The sequence below is a fragment of the Manis pentadactyla genome, chromosome 1 (genome assembly GCF_030020395.1).
Source record: "Manis pentadactyla isolate mManPen7 chromosome 1, mManPen7.hap1, whole genome shotgun sequence".
Classification (NCBI taxonomy): domain Eukaryota; kingdom Metazoa; phylum Chordata; class Mammalia; order Pholidota; family Manidae; genus Manis; species Manis pentadactyla.
Window position 1 is genome coordinate 72,244,577 of NC_080019.1, and position 20,426 is coordinate 72,265,002.

Below are 20,426 nucleotides of genomic sequence, written 5' to 3' on the forward strand. Positions count from 1 at the left end.
AATATCCAGTACCTGGAAGACCCTGAGAAAATATGGAGGAATGGGGAGGCAAGGCAGAAACCTCCTCCCACTTACACACCAAGGAAGCAACTATAGCAAACAAAACTAACCCTGCAAATGACCTGAAGACTGCAGAACAGACATCCATACCTGGTGAAGAAGAGAAGACCACACAGAGAGGGTAAAGTGGCAGAGACAGGATTGACTGGGACCCAAGCCCTTTGCCCATCCCAGCCCACAAGTGGGAAGGAGAGGAACAGAGCAGAGAAGGGATAAGTGCTCAGGAATCCTGCACACCTGACCATGGGGATTTCCTCTGGGAACACATTGAGTCCACAGTGCATTGGGCTTTGATGATAATGGGGTTGGACATGAGGGAAAGTTGGAGCATTCTGAAAGGCTAAGACTCCAAACACTTGTAGAAGACAGGCATGCTCCATTGGTCCCACTGAGACCCAACACAGCAGCAGCAGTTTGAAAGATTTACCAGCAGTGGGAAGTGTGCCAGAAGAGCAGGGGGTGGACACAGCTCTATCTGGAGGAGAAAGACCAGGTGGACTATGCTTCCGCAGCCCTCCCTCAGCCCAACTGAGGGGTGGTCATGGGAGCCAGCCCCAAACGTTCCATCACCCTCACTGGTGGGTCAGCACCCCCAGTGGTGCTCCCCTGCACACTTGTTCCACCCACCCCACAGGCCCAGCAGCTGCCATTGTTTCCCAGCAGGCAGAGGGTGGCCCCACTAACAATGATCCCAGAAGAAGCAATACCACAAGGCTCACAAAGGTCACAGATGCCAACCGAGATCAGCCACTGCCAGCAGAAAGGCAGCCCTTCCCACACTCCACCAGCAGCAACTATGGCTCCTTCACAAAGCCAGGCACAGGTGAGCAAAGAGTCCTGAGCTTCTGGGCACCAGAGGATGCCTTCCTCATAAAGTCATTACTCTATAGACAAGGAGGCATAGCAGATCTATTGAATATTAATGAAGAAACACAGAAACCCTGACAAAATGAGGAGGCAGAGGAATATGTTCCAAACAAAAGAACATGATAAGACACCAGAAAGAGGGCTAAATGATACGGAGATCACCAATTTCATCTTTATCAAGACTTCAAAGTAACAGTCATAAAATTGCTCACTGACCTGCAGAAAAAAATTGGTGATCTCAGTGAAAACATCAACAAAGAGATAGAAGATTTGAAAAAGAGCAACTCAGAGCTGAAGAATTCAATAACATGAAAAATGTGATGGAGGGAATGAATAATAGATTGTTGCAAATAAAGAAGGCAATCAATGAGATAAAAATTGGAGAAGAAAACAACAAAGATGAGGAACAGAGAGAAAAAAGAATTTCTAAAAATGAGAGGATGCTAAGAGAGCTGTGTGTCAACTCCAACTGAAACAATATTCGCATAGTAGGGGTACCAGAAAGAGAGAAAGAGAGACAAAGGAGAAGAAAGTCTCTCGGAAGAAATAACTGCTGGAAATATCCCCAGTGTGGGGAAAGAAATAGACACTTGGGTCCTGGAAGCACAGAGAACCCCTAACAAAAAGAACCCCAGGAAGACAACACCAAGACATATAATAATTAAAATGGTAAAGATTAAGGATAAGGAGAGAGTATTGAAAGCAACCAGAGAGAGAAAAATGATTATTTATAAGGGAAACCCCATCATGCTATCAGCAGACTTCTCAGCAGAAACTTTATAGGTCAGAATGGAGTGGCATGAAATATTTAATACACTGAAATGGAAGAAATTACAACCAAGAATCCTCTACCCAGCAATGTTATCATTCAGAACTGAAGGAGAGAGTAAAAGATTCCCAGATAAATGAGAGTTAAAAGAATTCACCATCACTAAACTGACCTCACAGGATATGTTAAAGGGACTTCTGCAAATGGTAATGTTCTTAGGCCTAAATATTTTTTATCAGTGAAAATAAACCCACAGTAAAGGTAGTAGACCAATTACTTACTAAGCAAATATGAAGTTAAAAAAAACCCAAAAGTAGTAAAATCAAGTATACACAAATTCAGCCAAAGGATACACAAAAAAATGTAGATCATGATATCTAATACATAAAGTGTGGAGGAGGAAGAAAAATAAAAAAGAGGTACTTTTAGATTGTGTTAGAAATAGTGACCATCAACTTAATATAGACTGTTCTATATTTAGGCAACTGTCTATGAACCTTATGGTAACCTGTAATAAATACACAAAAAGTCTGTAATAGATACACAAAAAATTTTTAAAAAAGAAATCTAAACACAACATTAAAGGAAAGCATCAAATAACAAGAGAAGAGTGTAAATGAGGAAGAAAGGAACAGAAAGAAACTACCAAAACACCAGAAAACAATGAATAAAATGTATATAATAATATAATACACACAAATCAATGAATATGACATACCACAAACAAAAGTAAGGGTGAAAACCATATGATCCTTATAAAAGGAAACTTATTATATCAATAACTACCTTAAAGTGAAATGAAGTGAATGCACCAATCAAAAGACATAGGAATATTATTCAGCCATAAGAACAAAACAAATCCTACTATTTGCAACAACATGGATGGAGCTAGAGGGTATTATGCGCAGTGAAATAAGCCAGGCAGAGAAAGACTATGATTTCACTCATATGTGGAGCATAAGAAGAAAGAGAAAACTAAAGGAACAAAACAGCAGCAGAATCACAGAACCCAAGAATGGACTAACAGTTACCAAAGGGAAGGGACTGGGGAGGATGAGTGGGAAGGGAGGGATAAGGTGGGATGGGGAGAAAGGGGGCATTACGATCAGCATGTATAATGTGGGGTGAGGCACAGAGACGGCTGTACAACACAGAGAAGACAAGTAGTGATTCTACAGCATCTCACTATGCTGATGGACAGTAACTGTAATGGGGTTTGTAGGGGGAACATGGTGATGGGGGGAGTCTAGTAAACATAATGTTGCTCATGTAATTGTAGATTAATGACACCAAAACAAAAAAAAAAAGACATAGGGTGACAGAATGGATAATGAAATAAGACCCACCTTCATGCTGCTTACAGGAGACTTATTCAGACACAAAGACACACACAGACTAAAAGTGAAGGGATGGAAAAAGATCTCATACAAATAACAGGGAGAAAAAGGCAGAAGTAGCAGGATTTATATCAAACAAAATAGATTTCAAAACAATGAAAGTAGTAAGAGACAAAGAATGACATTAAATAATGATGAAGAGGTCAGTCCAACAAGAGGATATAACAATTGTAAATAGCTATGCACACAACATAGAAGCACCAAAATGTGTAAAACAAACACTAACAGATCAAAGGGGGAAATAGACTGCACCACATTCATTTTGGGAGACTTCAGCACACCACTCACATCAATAGACAGATCAACCAGACAGAAAACAAATAAGGAAACAGAGGTCCTGAACAATATATTAGATCAGATGGACTTAACATATATCTACAGAACATTCCACCCAAAAGCAGCAGGATACACATTTTTCTCAAGTGCACATGGAATGTTCTCCAGAATAGATCACATATTAGTATATAAAAGGGCCTTACTATATTCAAAAATACTGAAATTGCATCAAGAAACTTTATGGATCACAAGTGTATGAAACTAGAAATAAATTACACAAAGAAAACAAAAAACTCCCACAATCACATGGAGGCTAAATAACATGCTTCTAAATAATCAGTGGGTCAATCAACAAACCAATGAAGAAATTAAGCAATAACTGGAGACAAATGAAAACAAAAATACAACAGTTCAGAACATGTGGATGTCACAAAAGTGACTGAGGGAAGTACATAGGAAAAAAGGCCTACCTCAAGAATCAAGAACAATCTGAAATAAATAGTCTAAACATGCAAAACTAAAGAAACTAGAAAGAGAAGAACAAATGAAACCCAAAGTTAGTAGAAGGAGGGATATACTAAAGATCAGAGCAGAAATAAATAAAATAGAGAAAAATAAAACAATAGACAAAATCAATGAAATCAAGAGCTGGTTCTTTGAGAAAATAAACAAAATAGACAAACCCCTATCCAGACTTAATACACATACACACAAAAGGGAGAGGACACAAATAAACAAAATCAGGAACAAGAAAGGAAAAGACATAACATACACTACAGTAATACAAAGAGTTACTAGAGAATTCTAAGAAAAAATAATATGCCAATAAATTGGACAACCTAAAAGAAATGGACAAATTCCTAGACTGACCCAGAAAGTAACAGATAATCTGAACAGAACAATTACTAGTAACAAAACTGAACTGGTAATCAAAAACTCCCAACAAGCAGAAGTCAAGGACGAGATGGCTTCACAGCTGAATTCTACCAAACATTTAAAGAAGAGCTAATACTCATCTTTCTTAAAGCATTCAAAAAAGTAAAAGAGGTGGGAATACTTCCAAACTCATTCTACAAGGCCAGCCTCACTCTAATACTAAAAGCAGACAAAGACATGAAAAAAAAAAGAAAATTGTAGACCAATATAACTGATAAACATAGACACAAAAATCCTCAACAAAATATTAGCAAACTGAATTAAAAACACATCAAAAGGATCATACCAACACAAAGTGAGATTTATTCCAGGTATGCAAGGATGGTATAATACACACAAATCAATGAAAGTGATATACCACATAAACAAAAGGAAGGGTGAAAACCATATGATGATTTCAATAGATGCTGAAAAAGCATTTGACAAAATTCAACATCCATTCATGATAAAAACTCAACAAAATGGGTATAAAGGGAACATACCTCAACATAAAAAAGACCAGATATGATAAACCCACAGCTGACATCATACTCAATGGTAGAAAGCTAAAAGCTTTTCCTTTGAGATCAGGAACAAGACAAGGATACCTACTCTCACCATTTTTATTCAACATGGCCCTGGAAGTCCTAGCTGTGGCAATCAGACAAGATAAAGAGATAAAAGTTATCCAAACTGGTAAGGAAGACATAAAACCATCACTATTTGCAGATGACATGATACTGTATATTGAAAACTTTAAAGACTCCACCAAAAAACTATTAGAACTAATAAATGGATTCAGCAAAGATACAGGATACAATATCAATACACAGAAATCTTTTGCATTTCCTATATACTAAGAACAAACTAGCCAAAAGAGAAATCAAGAAAACAATTACATTTATAATTGCATCAAAAAATAAAATACCTAGGAATAAACATAACCAAGGAGGTGAAAGACATGTCCTCTGAAACCTGTAAGACACTGAGGAAAGAAATTAAAGAAGACAAAAATAAGGTAATCTATCCCATGCTCATAAATGCTCATAAATGGAAATCTATCCCATCTCATGGACAGGAAGAATTAATATCATCAAAATGGCCATCCTTCTCAAAACAATCCACATCAAAATACCAACTGCATTTTTCAATGAACTAGAGCAAAGAAACTTATGGAATTCATGTGGAACCACAAAAGACTCCAAATATTCAAAGCAATCTTGAGAAAGAAGAACAAAGTTGAGGGTATTATGCTGACTTCAAGTTCTACTACAAAGCTACAGTAATCAAAACAGTATGGTACTGGTATAAGATCAGACCCATACATCAATGGAACAGAATAGAAAGTCGACAATAAACCCACATATATATGGTCTATTAACATATGATATGAATTTACAATGGGGAAAAGACAGTCTCTTCAATAAATGATGTTGGGAAAATTGGACAGCTACATGGAAGAGAATGAAGCTGGGTTATTGTCTAACTCTGTACACAAATGTAAGCTTGAAATGGATCAAAGACCTACATGTACATTAAATCATAAAACTCTTAACATAATCTCTTACAACAAAAATAACTCATAACAAAAATCTCTTGAACATAAGCATGAGCAATTTTGAGGGGACACACCTCCCCAGGCAAGGGAGACAAAATTACAAATGAACAAATGGGACTATATCACACTAAAAGTCTTCTGTACAGCAAAGGACTCCAGCAGCAGAAGAAAACAACCTACAATATGGGAGAATATATTCATAAATGATTTATCAAACAAGGGGTTTACATCCAAAATATACCAAGAACTCATGCACCTCAACACATACACACAAAAATAATAACCTGATTAAAAAATGGGCAGAGTACCAGAACAGAGATTTTTCAAAGAAGACATACAGATGGCCAACAGGCACATGAAGAGATGCCCCATATTGCTAATCATCAGAGAAATGCAAATCAAAACCTCAATGAGATATCACCTCACACCAGTTAGAATGGTCACCATCTAAAAGACAAGAAATAATAAGTGTCAGTGAGGACATGGAAATAAGTGAACCCTCCTACATTGTTGCTAGAAATGTAAATTGGTGCATCCACTATGGTAAACAGTATGAAGGTTCCTCAAAAAATACAAATACCATACAACCTAGTAACTACTTCTAGGAATTTACCTGAAAAAGACAAAATCTGTTTCAAAAGGAAATATGCAACCCTATGTTTATTGCCATGTTATTTACAATATAGCCAAGACATGGAAGTAACTGAAGTGTCCATTGATACATGAGTGGATAAAGAAGAGGTGGTACATATACACAATGGAATATTACTCAGCCATGAAAAAGAAAGAAAGCCTGTCATTTCTGACAGCATGGATGGTCCTAGAAGGTATTATGCTACTTGAAGTCAGGTGGGGAAAGACAAATACTATATGGTTTCACTTATTTGTGGAATCTAAAAACAAAATGAACAAAACATCAGTAGACTCAGGGACACTGAGAAGTGACTGGTGATGGAAGGGTTTGGGGGGGATGGATGAGGAGGGTGAGGGGGATAGAGAGGGCATAAAAATCTCAATCATACTCTACATTGGTCATGGGGATGGTAATACACCAATGAGAATATAGTCAATGTTTCTGAAACATCTTTCTATTTTGACAGATAGTATCTGCACTAGTTGGGGTGAGAATTTAATAATGTGGGTAACTTTTGAATCACTGCATTATGTATCTGAAATCAATATAAGATTGTGTATCAACTATATTTAATAACAAAATTAAAAAAGAAAGAACTATCCAACACCCAGGCAGGAACCTGCAGTCCTTATATTGCCAATCCATTTGGTCATGACTTGTACGAATATTCCTAATATAATGATGTTTAACAACATAATCCAATGAGTATGTTAGATTCATTTTTTAATACTTAAAGTCACTAAAAAGTAAAATTATAGACAAATTTGTAGAAGTCAATGGCTATGTAGAAAAACTTCCTTCTCATAAAATAGTGAAATTTTAAACACTGCTCAAAATATCCAAAAACATTTTGTTTTTTAAATAATGTAGTTAACCTGGTGCTTGGCAGTTAAAGACATCTGGAGCGAAACAGCATTTTCCTGTTTCTTCAGCAATGAAGGCATAGTCCACCTGGTTGAGACAGCTCACCACTGGCAAAAACAAGCCTTCTGCTTTGGCCATTTCCTGTCAAGGTGATGAACACGCCAGAGTGATCATAATTTACCATGAACTAAAATAGTTTGTTTTTAAAAGACACTGTTATTTATGCATTTTGAAATTTAAAAACACTTCTGAAGTTATTTATTTCATTATATCCTGCAGTGTGCAAAACTAAGTAGTTATTAATTCATTATAAATCAATAGTTTCTTTACTTAAAAAATGGCTTTTCCTCCAAGCTTCCTTAGATTTGGCAGAAAAACTAGATTTGCCTTCTCAAGTACTTCTTACTGAATCATATCTATTACAAAATCTCCCACATTTGAGTATAATTATGCCAAATACACTACTTTGTGCATTTCAATTTCTTACATGTGTTGATATCATGATTTAAAAATATGAAATTCAGATTAAGGTCATGTGGGACAAATGTCCTGCCTTGACTTCAGTCTTAATTTAGGGACAGATGGTAGTAAGTAGTGTTGATCATATTTTTTTCTTTGAACAGATGTAAGAGTCTGTTCTCATCATATATCATATACAAAACACCATGTGACCTAATTTGTATATTACAGATTCTATTTGTAACTTTGAAAAAAAGTCACTATAGATATAATTATCCTTTATATATATGACAACAGCAACAAAGGTCTCAAAAAACACCTGCATATAAATTATCCAATGTTAAGGGTTTTCTTCTTTTTCTTACTTTGAGTTTATCAATCACTAAAGATTTTTTCCACTTGTCCACTGAATTTTCATTTTGAACATAGAACTCAATTACCCCCTTAAAGTAATAAAAGATAAAGGTTCATTACTGAAGTTAATTCAAACTAAATAATGCCATAACTGCTAATATCCCAGTTAAACATATTGAGTTGAAGAAGCTTTTTCAGCTGCTATTAAATCAGTAGTATTTCTTTCTAAACCCAGACACAGAAGCATAAAACATTCTAGAGGTTTGCAGCTCACAAAATTATGCTGTCTCGGTGTTAGACTTCCGAAATCTTATACCCGGATTTGTGTGTCACACCTTTAGTGATACGGCCACCAGGTGGTCTTAGAAACCCCTCCCAGGTTGGTATAACTAAACATTCCATTAAAATATTTAAAATATCTTTAAAAACACATTTAGTAATGCATAGCTATCCTGGAAGGAAAATGAGGAAATTCCTCAGAGGCCAGGAATAAAAAAGCCTGACCCTTCAGGTGTGAGAGAGAGCGCTGGAGCCGTCTGTCTGGGGGTTGCAGGCAGATCCATGTTGGTCTGGGTCCCGGCCTTTAATAGGCCACATAGGCATGGATCAGGAGACAAGGTCAAATGCTCCAAATGGCAAGAAGGAGGATTGGAGATCAACTCTTCCCTTCACCAAAGCCAGGATGCCTGATGGCAAAAGCTAAGTGGAAAATAAATAGAAAACAAAACATAAACCTGCTCCTCAGAGGTAGACCATTTAGACCATGAATAGGATGGAACAGAACAAAGGAACGTTTCTGACTTAAAGCCTGTCTCCACCCAAGTTTAGGATCTGAATTCACAGACCAATGGGGCCCTAAAATCTCAAACCAAAAATTAAGTGTACAGAGTTCCTGGTGACCATGTCTGTAAGCATCTGGCAGAAGCAAAAACAAATCCTCTCTGGAGAAAACAGCTTTACACAAAGGCCTTAAATAATTCCAGCAGATAAAATTCCACTTAAAAAAACTTAAGGTCAGAATGAAAAATTACTGACATTCAAGAAAACAAGCCACCACTAGCAAGAATCAGCAAAAACAATAGTTAACAGAATCACACTCCCCAAAGTATAAAGATAGAATAATGATCAGATAGAGACTACACAATATTTGTGTCCAACAGATTTTAAGAATAAAGGAATTAAAAGTATGAAAAAGGATTATCAAAATAACCCAGAAAAATCTGAGAAAGATCTGAATGCCACTTGGAAAAGATGAACAATAGTAATTAAAAATTCAATGGCAGTGGTTCTCAAACTTTGGTGGGTACCAGAATCTCTTGAGAAAATGGGTTAAAAACACAAGGGCCTAGGGGCTATCCTACTTCAGGGAGCTTGGGGCTTCTCTGTTCTTTACTACCTTCCTAGACAATTCTGACACACTCTAAATTTTGAGAACTGTTGGAGAGGAATTTGGTTCAGAGAGGAAAGGAAGTCAGTGTACAAGGTGAGGAAGGAATTAATTAAAGGGAGAGTAGCAGGGAATGACACCTGTCTTGCAGGCAGCAGAGAGCAAGGAAGAGCAGAGAGAAAGGCAAGTTCATTGAACTCTTTATTGGCATAGGGCACTTCTCTTGTGAACTCTTAAAGCCAGTGTCACTTGACGTCTAGTGTCCACTTGCATCTGCACAGCATGGGAACTAAGTCCCTACCACCCCAGGATTGTGGGGAGCTGCAGAGCACTGGATGGAGTAAGATTATGTTCTGAGAACTTCCCAAAGCCAAGAAAGATTTTCAGGCAGGCTACTAAAGAGCACGATGGAGAGCTGCAGCTCAGTCTGGGTTACCCAGGAGACCGGAACTTGCAAGCAGAAATCAGAACTCTTAGCAGCCCTTCCCTACTAATCTGAAGTAGGACAGAGACAGAGCAAAGGGTTGTGCTTAATCTTAGAGAATGGAATGAAATAGCAAAGTAACAAAGACACCACTGGAAGTTTGCAGAGAGACAAAACACTGATGAGTTGAGCAGTGAGAGGTTTATTTAAAGGAAGAGGTGCACACTCGAAGGAAGGAGAGTGTGGGTTACTTTAAAAAAGAGGCACACCTAAAAGCTGGGATTGTGTCTTTTAAGGATTTTCAAGAATGGGGTAAAGGTAAAGGGTCAGGGGGAGTAGGCCTGTCAAGCGGTCTCATCCGGTGAGAGACAACATGTCATTATCCGTAGTCAGTCCTCTAGGTAATTCTGTAGGATAAACTTTTTGTTTTTCTCCAAGAGAGTGGCCACTCCCAAATAATGGGAACATATCAGTTAAGACTGCTTGCTTGTTTTAGGATAACTCATTGGCTGATTATCAAAGAGTATGTTAGGAAACTAACTTCCCAACACTCTGCTCTTAGCCTCACAATAAGTCTTTCTTATTCCCACTATGGCATTCACATCTCATCATTTTTAGGAAATTTAATCACAATGCTTGTGTCATGTCTCTGCCCTATCTCACCTGCATTAGCGAGGGCAAGTCTCAAGGTCAGCCCAGATTCGAGGCATGTGGAATGAACTCATATAGCAAAGGGCATTACCTCTGTGAGGCCTTTCTGACTTTCTGGTTTTATCTGATTGACTCTTTGAGTCCCATTTAGTGGGCTTTACTGACCTTATTCTCCCTCCACTCACTTGTATTTATTTTTCTGCCTAACATTACCACTGCTCTACTGATGGTTGACAATTAGATTAGATACAGCTGGAAAAAACTGGAAAGCTGGACTGAAGAAATTACTCCTTTCTTGAATGAAGCTCAGAAATTCAAGAGAAGGAAAATACAATTTGTTAAAGGACATGATGGATACAGAGAGAAGTTCTCATACACGTCTAATTTGAGTGCTAGATGAAGAGAATGAGGGAGAGAGGGAAGATAGGAAAAAATGACATCTAAGAAGTTTTCAGAACTGATAAAAGACACTGACCCTCAAATTGCAAAAGTGCAATGAAGCCAGAGCATAAACCACTGAACATAAAAGACAAAGAAAAGCTCTTGAAAGGAGGAAGAGGGGGAGGGGAAAGACAGATTATCATAATTAACAATTAAAACCAAGAGCTAACTTCCCAGAGTAACAAATGAAGCCAGAAATCAGTGGGATAATATCTTCAACTGCAGAGAGAAAATAACTGTCAACATAGAATACTATACCCAATAAAACTACCTTTCAAGAATTGGGGCAAAATCAAGACAAAGAAGCAGGGAGAGAGATGGAGAGGCACAGAGGGAGACAAGGAGAATGGAAGTGAGGGAAACAGAGGGAAAGGAGGAGAGAAGGGGAGAGGGTGAAAGGGGGAGAGGGAAAGAGGGAGAGAGAGAATATGAATCATTACTTCTCTCTTCTGGGCAAAAAATGGATGAGAAAAGGAAAAAAGAAAGAAAGATCAAAGTTTACTAGTAGATTCTCATTAAAGGAACTTTATCCTAGAAGAAATAGTAAATAAATAAAGTGATAAATACATGGTTAAATTTAAATTAGAAACTAGCCATGTAAAACATAGAATAAGTCACACCTCTGATTTGTGTCACTAAAAGAATCAAGATGACTGAAAAAGCAGACCATCATGGCATTCCCCAATATTTTTCAACAATAGCATCTTTGGCATCTATTTTTTTTTTTCTACACTTAGGGTGGCAGAATTATTGAATTAAAGTTCATGAGCATTGTCAAAACCCCGTATTACAATTGTTCCAGCAATTTAGTCATAAAAATAATACACCAAAATGTTCCTTTTATTGAAGTATGGCTAGTCTAGCATACTGCTGTCTATGGGGAAAACTTCAAGAAGTTTGACTCTTTCAAAGGCACGAGGATAAATAGCACGTGTTGTTTCGGTCAGAAAATCAGTTGAATTAGAAGATTTCCTGTTAAGGGTTGTTTATTATTTCCATTCCTCATATTGCCATGGAAATAGTCAATGCTCTTGTGTTTGATAATAAATATATTATGCAATACATTACAAATTCCTCATCTCTGACTACCTATGATACCAATCTGGGAAATTAAATTATGTCCATTTTTATATAATTATTTAAAATCTTACATGCTTTAGTATTTCCTGTTCTAAAATCTATCCATTTAGAGATTTACAAAATCTCTTTGTGGTATGATAGGAGCCAGAATTAAAATAAAACACCTCATTACAAAGAAGCTTTCTTTAGTTCTTAATGTATGAAAAAGAGTTTACTGGTGAATGAAGCAGAAAATATACTTGCTACTTGATCAATTCTTAACATCTAACTTCCTGATCAAGATACTGCTTTGGAGAATGTGGTTCAGAATCTTAAATCTGAGCCTTCAAATAACTTTGCAATGTGGTATGTTTTCCACTTTGAATTTACATCTGTCAGGAAGAAAGCAGCAATAGTTCTTGAGTACATAATTGCAGGAAAGGAAAATATGACTGATGTTATCATTATGTTAAAAGCTTGTTCTCAATAATATGCCATGTTGCTAGTTCCTGTTTTACATGCTATTTATGTTCTCCCTTTATGATTATCTGAGGAGTTCCAAGAGGCACTAGAATAGTTTAAATGGAAACTTATTTTTTTCTCATTATAGAGAATTGGAAAAATATATAAAAGTATTAAGAAGTCATCAAAACTCTTACTAAAGATACACACTATTAAAATGTTGGTGTATTATATGATATGATCTTGTTTTCTAGACATGACTTGTAGTTTTTCTAACTTAGTTACTATAACATTGGATAGTTTTATAGGCTTTTCCCCCTTCTATTTTGAAAAGCTAATTACTCTTCTTCAAATACAACTGCAAATGTCTATGTTCACACACAGGGATTGGTATTGCTCAGAATCATCCCATAGGAGAAAGCATTTGTACTGATGTGGGTAAAAAGTTTTAAAGGAAGACAAAGCCCACATTTTTAGATGTGCATATAGTCCAGGTTTGAACATCTGGAAAGGCAAAATGATTGCTTAAAATGAAAGCTTCAAAAGCTTAAAGTCTCCCTTATAAGCTTCCCTTTAAAGCTCCAAAGCTATAGACTGTATTTTTGCTTATTATTATTTGGAAAAGAAAAGAAAAGCATTTTCTTTTATTGCGAATTGTTTGTAACTGTTTTAATAGCTGCATGATATTAAGTTCAGCAGATGTATCACAACCCAACCAGGGATACGTCTCTTCTGTGCTGCAGGTTTCCCTTGATTGCCCATTCGCATCTGCAAATGAAGGAGCAAGGTTACTTGGATTCTCTACAAATTTTGTCCCCTTCTTTGAATAACGGGCTGGTTACCAGCACTACCATGTCAACAGATAGGCTTTGTTTTATGCTCAGCAGGTAGGAATCAGGCAGGCAGAGGGCAAGCTGGGGTCTATACCAATCCCCCACCAGGTAAAGAAAAAAAAGGAGGACTGTGGATAAAATGGGCCACTGGACCCTGGTTGACTAGCTCACTGCACACCTGAGGGCAATACATGACTGTTGACCCTATAAAAAGAACTCCGCCCAGTGCTCTGGGCGTGACATGGTGGCAGGGCTGCAAGGCTGCAGGAGAGCAGAGCAGAGGCTGGAGTGGTGGCAGCCCTGAGGACAGAGGCCCAGAGGACGGCTGTGCAGAATGACTGTGCAGAGAGGCCCAGAGGATGGCTGTGTAGGATGGCTGTGTGGGACAGCTGTGTGGACAGAGGGGCCCGGAGGCAGAGACTGGCTTGCTGCCTGCAGACTCGATCTGAGTGAATGGGATTCTAGTGACTGACCTGCCACCTGGAAATAAAGTTGGTTATAACCCTTTCACCCCAAGAACGTTTTGCTGTCATTTTCTTTGGTCACACTGAATCCATAGCGAACTTGCCCAGGGCTAAAACCCATTGGCAAGACAGGGACTCAAGAGCACTGGCCCTCATGTTGAAGCCCTGGCTCTCTGAAGCAGATGGTTTGCTGTTTTAGAGTGCTCTTCTGGGGCAAGCACCACTGCTCACCCAGGGAGTTAGAGGCCAGCCCAGGCAACCCGCCTACAAATTAGTTCTTCAAACATCTTGATTTCTCTACCCCTTCTCACTCTTGCTCTCCATACTCCACACCAGCCAATCATTGGTGGAGGTGCGTGGGGGGAGGGTCCATTGTGAAAAAAAAGAGGAAAAAGAATGTCAGCACCTGTGCTCTAGCCTTCTCTTATTTCAAAGTGCTTTTCAGATGTGGCTTTCTCTGTTAAGGCTTATTGTTTGGTATGATCCATCTTGCTTTCCAAGTCCACTTTACCTTCTCTTTTCAAAACCTTTGTTCCTCTGATGGGTCCTCCTGTTTTTGTGCTTTTCCCAATTTATTCCACTTAAAAAAATGTACTGTTGATTTGATGGGATTTTATTTGAGGGAGGAGAGGGAAATGTTGAATTCAGTCTGCCATCTTGAACCAGAAGTGTTGCACTTTCTTTTTAATACCCTAAAGTTCAGAATTTTAAAAGTCTAAGTTGCATATATACTAACTAGAGCATAAAGTCTCCACAGTAGGATCTTAATCACTGAGCACAGGTAAGAGCTACCTATTTTAGAAAGAATTTCCTCATATTTAAGTAGATCTTCTTTAAAAAAAACCATACCCCATTCTGTGATCTAAGTTCATTTCTTGCCAGATCTTTACTAAAAATATGGTAATTATTCAAATAATTCAAGCAACAACGCTAACCACCCTATGAACACATGTCAACTCTGAACATTTCTCTTGAATTTTTATCTCTTTCAGTTTCCTGTTTGATTTCCCAAGCTAGCTCCAGACTTCTCAAAACCAGGAATTTATGTACATCTATTCATAACTATTCACATTATAGACAAAGAAACTGAGGCTCTGAGAGAGAGTTATTTGCCCAAGGCCGCCTAATGTGTGGCAGGAATGGACTAGAATCAAAGACTTACAGTTTCCACACCCATGTTCTATCCACACACATACCCCACCTGCCTTACATGTTTTTGTAATAGTTTTTATCTTTCCTCCACAGCATTTTTCATCTCTTATTTAATGTCTTTCTTTTTTGCTAAAGTATAAGCTCCAAGAGAGCATAAGCCTTATCTTATTCTTTCTTTTACTTTTAAGGACTATCCAGGTGCCTAACCCATTATTAGGTCCACAACACTTACCTGTTAACTGAATGTATGAAGGTACCATGCTACTTCTCTACCTGTATCATGACAGTATCATCCATCCATCCATACAGTAAGTGCCGGGTAGTGAACTTACTGAAACTTAACATCTGAAAAGAGTAGTTTGTGGGGAGAAACATAGTGGTATCTGTGAACAGCTTGACATGATACACAAACTTTTCTGGGTATGTCTCTCTTGTTTGGTCTAGAGTTCTCTTAATTCTCAAAGGAGTCCATAAAAAAAAGCACAAAGTTACTAACTTTAGGAAAAAGTTCCCAAAGTAGTGTTTCACCCTAATATACTTAGGATCTCAACTTTATAGTCCATTTCCTTTGACTTAATGGTAATTTCACAGATTTATTTGTGGCATTCCTTTGGCATATTTTAGAAGCTTGGAATCTTTCAGGATCATGTTCTGTAGCAGCTCAGTGCTAAGGTAAGGAGGGGAATCAGGTAAGGGTTGACCACAAAGATATGATACCATGGTACTCTTGGGAGCAGAGATAACAGAATTCATATCAACAGTCCTTGAGCACAAATACACTCTGTTTGTTTATAGGACACTTACCTTTTCAGCTGGGAGGATGTGTTGCTTCATGAAGTGCTTCACCCTGCTAAGAACTTCCTGGCCTGTCCTAGTCTGTACAAACAACTTCCCTGTGGAATCGGTCTGTGGTAGCGTAGTACTGAAAGTTCATTATTAAAAGAAAAAAGTGACAAAGCTGTCCAAAATTGTAGTACACATTTCTGAGTAACATGTGAAGTTCTCCACAGCTCCACAGAAATACCCCTGAGAAGGAGTTGCCATATTTGGAATTTTGAAGTCTTTCACATGGTGTGGATGCAGCATCACTATTTTTTTGAACATTAAACTTTAATCCTCAAAGGCTGGTAGGACCTCAATCAATGGTGACTTTGAGTCTTTACTGAAGTCACCTATCAGAATCTTGAAAAAAGGAAGCAAAGAAATTGAACACAAATTTAATAATTACTCTTAGTGTATGCCTCATAAACACAACTGCTGGATGTAATTATAAGGAAGAACTTTAAAGATCATTATGAAGAGCAAGCAAATTGTTATGTTGTGGAAATCACAAATGCCCATCTGTAAGGTGAACTTTAGTCCTAACATTATGCCGTGGCTTCTTGTGGCTTGGGCAGAATTTCCATGGGCAGCATCATCCATACATACAGTAAGTGCCAGTCATCACAGCCCTTAGTGGGAGTGTGGTCAGCAAAGTGCACTGAATGACTCAGAAAGTGCCCCAGTAATGCAGGCATGGATTTCAAAGATACTTATGAAATGTCTGAATAAAATATTTCATGAAATGTGATTGTGGAAGACAGCAATATTTCTAAATTTCTAATTTTCTAAATTCAATATTCTAAATCATCTGTTATAATATATAATTTTAAATAGTTATATATTTGTAACTTAAATATTACAGGGAAACTTTGTTTCATCTTATCCTTCAACATTCATACACTCAAGTTCTAAAATATTTAAGATACTTTAAATCTTGAATATGGGCATTTTCTCTATATTTGGAGTCATTTATTTTCAGGCATTTAAAAGATTTATTTAAAAAACTCATTGGCAGTAGCACTGGCACAAGAACAGACCCACAGACCAGTGGAACAAAATAGAGAGTCCAGACATTAACCCAAACGTATATGGTCAATTAATATACGATAAAGGTGCCATGGACATACAATGGGGAAATGACAGCCTCTTCAACAGCTGGTGTTGGCAAAACTGAACAGCTACATGTAAGAGAATGAAACTGGATCATTGTCTAACCCCATAAACAAAAGAAAATTTGAAATGGATCAAATACCTGAATATAAGTCATGAAACCATAAAACTCTTAGAAGAAAACATAGGCAAAAATCTCTTGGACATAAACATGAGCAACTTCTTCATGAACATATCTCCCCGGGGCAAGGGAAACAAAAGCAAAAAATGAACAAGTGGGACTATATCAAGCTGAAAAGCTTTTGTACAGAAAAAGACACCATCAATAGAACAAAAAGGCATCCTACAGTATGGGAGAATATATTCATAAATGACAGACCCGATAAAGGGTTGACATCCAAAATATATAAAGAGCTCACACACCTCAACAAACAAAAAGCAAATAATCCAATTAAAAAATGGGCAGAGGAGCTGAATAGACAGTTCTCTAAAGAGGAAATCCAGATGGCCAACAGACACATGAAAAGATGCTCCACATCGCTAGTCATTAGAGAAATGCAAATTAAAATCACAATGAGATATCACCTCACACCAGTAAAGATCGCCACCATCCAAAAGACAAACAACAACAAATGTTGGCGAGGTTGTGGAGAAAGGGGAACCCTCCTACACTGCTGGTGGGAATGTAAATTAGTTCAACCATTGTGGAAAGCAGTATAGAGGTTGCTCAAAAAACTCAAAATAGAAATACCATTTGACCCACGAATTTCACTCCTAGGAATTTACCCTAAGAATGCAGCAGTCCAGTTTGAAAAAGACATATGCACCCCTATGTTTATCACAGCACTACTTACAATAGCCAAGAAATGGAAGCAACCTACGTGTCCATCAGTAGATAAATGGATAAAGAAGAAGTGGTACATATACACAATGGAATATTATTCAGCCATAAGAAGAAAACAAATCCTACCATTTGCAGCAACATGGATGGAGCTAGAGGATATTAAGCTCAGTGAAATAAGTAAGGCAGAGAAAGAGAAGTACCAAATGATTTCGCTCATATATGGAGTATAAGAACAGAGAAAAAAACTGAAGGAGCAAAACAGCAGCAGACTCACAGAACCCAGGAGTGGACTAACAGTTACCAAAGGGGAAGGGACTGGGGAGGATGGGTGGAAAGGGGGGGATAATGGAGGGCGGGGGGAAGAAAGGGGGCATTATGATTAGCATGTATAATATGGAGGGGATCATGGGGAGGGCTGTACAACACAGAGAATACAAGTAGTGATTCTATAGCATCTTACTGCACTGATGGACAGTGACTGTAATGGGGTATGTAGGGGGGACTTGGTGATGGGGGAAGTCTAGTAAACTTAATGTTCCTCATGTAATTGTACACTAATGACACCAAAAAAACACAACTCATTGGCAGTAGCAATCCTAGCATAAGTTACTAAACTTTAGCATAAATTACTAAAAGTGGAGTGCTACATTCAGAAAAATTAATAAAGAATAAGATGATTCAGAAACATTTCAAGAAACAAAATCTATGTACCTAAAATTGCAATAAAATCCTAATTTTTAATTATGAAGACAAATAAAGACCTAATTATTAGACATAATAACAGTAATTTAGGCACATTGTGTTTCCATACCCACGTTTTTTCCAAAATAAGAACTTTGATGTGTCACTGGAACACTCCTTGGCCAAAAGCGGGACAGGGAGAGATGAGCTACATCTGACAAAGGATGACTGATGGCTGAAGCTGCCAATCCAGTACGGCTCTAACTCGAGACTGTTATTAAAAATAAAAAGTGTTAACATATCCAATCCAAAACAAAATAAGGAAATAAATGAAATAGAATGCATTCTAAACCATAATTTCCATCAAAAGCAAATCTGAGGCCGAAGTCTGAAGTCTTTATCCATAGTGGCACATCTCATTTATTAAATAGCTAATTAACCTTGATTGTGTAGAGCCAAGTCCTCTGGCTCCATTACTGATCATCAGTTCTCTTGCATTTCACTTTACAAAGCCTTACTATCTCTACTAATGAGCACAGGAAAAAGCAGTTGAAACTTTTCAACGAGGAGTAGCTGTTGCAAAGAAGAAATTCTAATAATTACTTAAAATTTAAGAATCTATGCTATGCCATGTATAATTAAGAGTTTGCTCTGGTGGTGAATCTTAATACATAACAAATATTACACTCTTATGGTAATAGTAATTTTTAAAGTAAGTTATTTTATCCTGTGGATACAAAACTATAATTGTTATAAATGATGCTGCTTGTTTTTATGAATATATATTATATAGCAACATGATAAAATGATCATGTAATTTGGAACCAATAAAACAGAAAGCTTCCCCCATTCTACTTTGTAACAATATGTATCAAGGGAATGTCTATCTTTAAGTTAAGAACACGGGACATTCAACTATAATTACAGAGGGAAAAAGAAATTTGCAGAATAATATGTACAGTATAATCCTGTTTTTGTTTAAATAAAAATGTTATAAATGAATATTCAAAGTTGTAAGGATGTACACCAAACTGATAGCAATGGCTGTGATTATTTCATGGGACTGAGGTAAGGGGGATGGGGTATACGAAGGGGAACCTTCACTGGAGGGTTCTGTGCAGAGGAGTGACATGATAGGATTTGTGTTTGAAGACAGTCACTCTGGCTATGTTTTGAATAGACTGTAATGGGGCTAGTGAGGAGGCTGCAGAAATAATGTGGACAAAATTACCCAAGCCAGATAAAATAGCAGAGCTCATTTGGGCAATGCAAGTTATTGGGCTTCATGCCTTTATATAACTTTGGGTTTGGACTCCCTAGTTCTTTCGGCACACCTATATACATTACTGTAGTTTTGTGGGAAAACATGGACAGATCTACCTGCAAATCCTAGTTCCACCACTTACTGGCTGTATAACACTGGACAAGCTAGTTAACCTCTCTGATCCTCAATTTTCTCAGCCATAACATATATGTCTTGCATAGGGTTAGTGTGAAGATTATATGAGGGCAGGTAGTGTGTCTGTTTTGTTTACCAGTTCCTAGCAAACTACCTGGAATATAGTAGGTGGCCAATATGTATTTATTCAATGAATAAATACAGAGCCTAACATACAGTTGGCAATCAAAAATTTGCTATTATGATGATGGAAAAAATTGATCAGATCACTCTGTCCTCCATGATTTGACTTTATAAGATCTTTTATTGTTGCGGTAATATTATACTATAAATTAGTATACTAGCTAGATTTGTTAAGCTAAAAAAAATGATTGCATGCATTTTTTTCTATACCATCCTATTCGTTTCTATGCTCTTAACATCCAAAGAAAAGATGAGAAACTTACACTATAACTTTTTTTTTTCATTAGAAATTGGGAATCTGCTCTGGAGTTAAATTTCAAGACATCTGAAACATTTTTTAGGTAATCACACAGAGCTCTAA

At 37.3% G+C, this 20,426-nt stretch overlaps 1 protein-coding gene across 1 annotated transcript in view; it reads right to left on the bottom strand.

The window, feature by feature from the left end:
• The window catches only part of ACAD11 (acyl-CoA dehydrogenase family member 11), a 70,168-nt gene extending 53,625 nt beyond the window's left edge, over positions 1-16,543 (bottom strand). The window contains 4 exon segments of the mRNA XM_057488370.1: positions 7,352-7,481; positions 8,165-8,242; positions 15,831-15,948; positions 16,455-16,543. Of these exon segments, the coding sequence (XP_057344353.1) occupies positions 7,352-7,481; positions 8,165-8,242; positions 15,831-15,948; positions 16,455-16,543 (415 nt within the window).
• Positions 16,544-20,426: the final 3,883 nt, after the last annotated feature.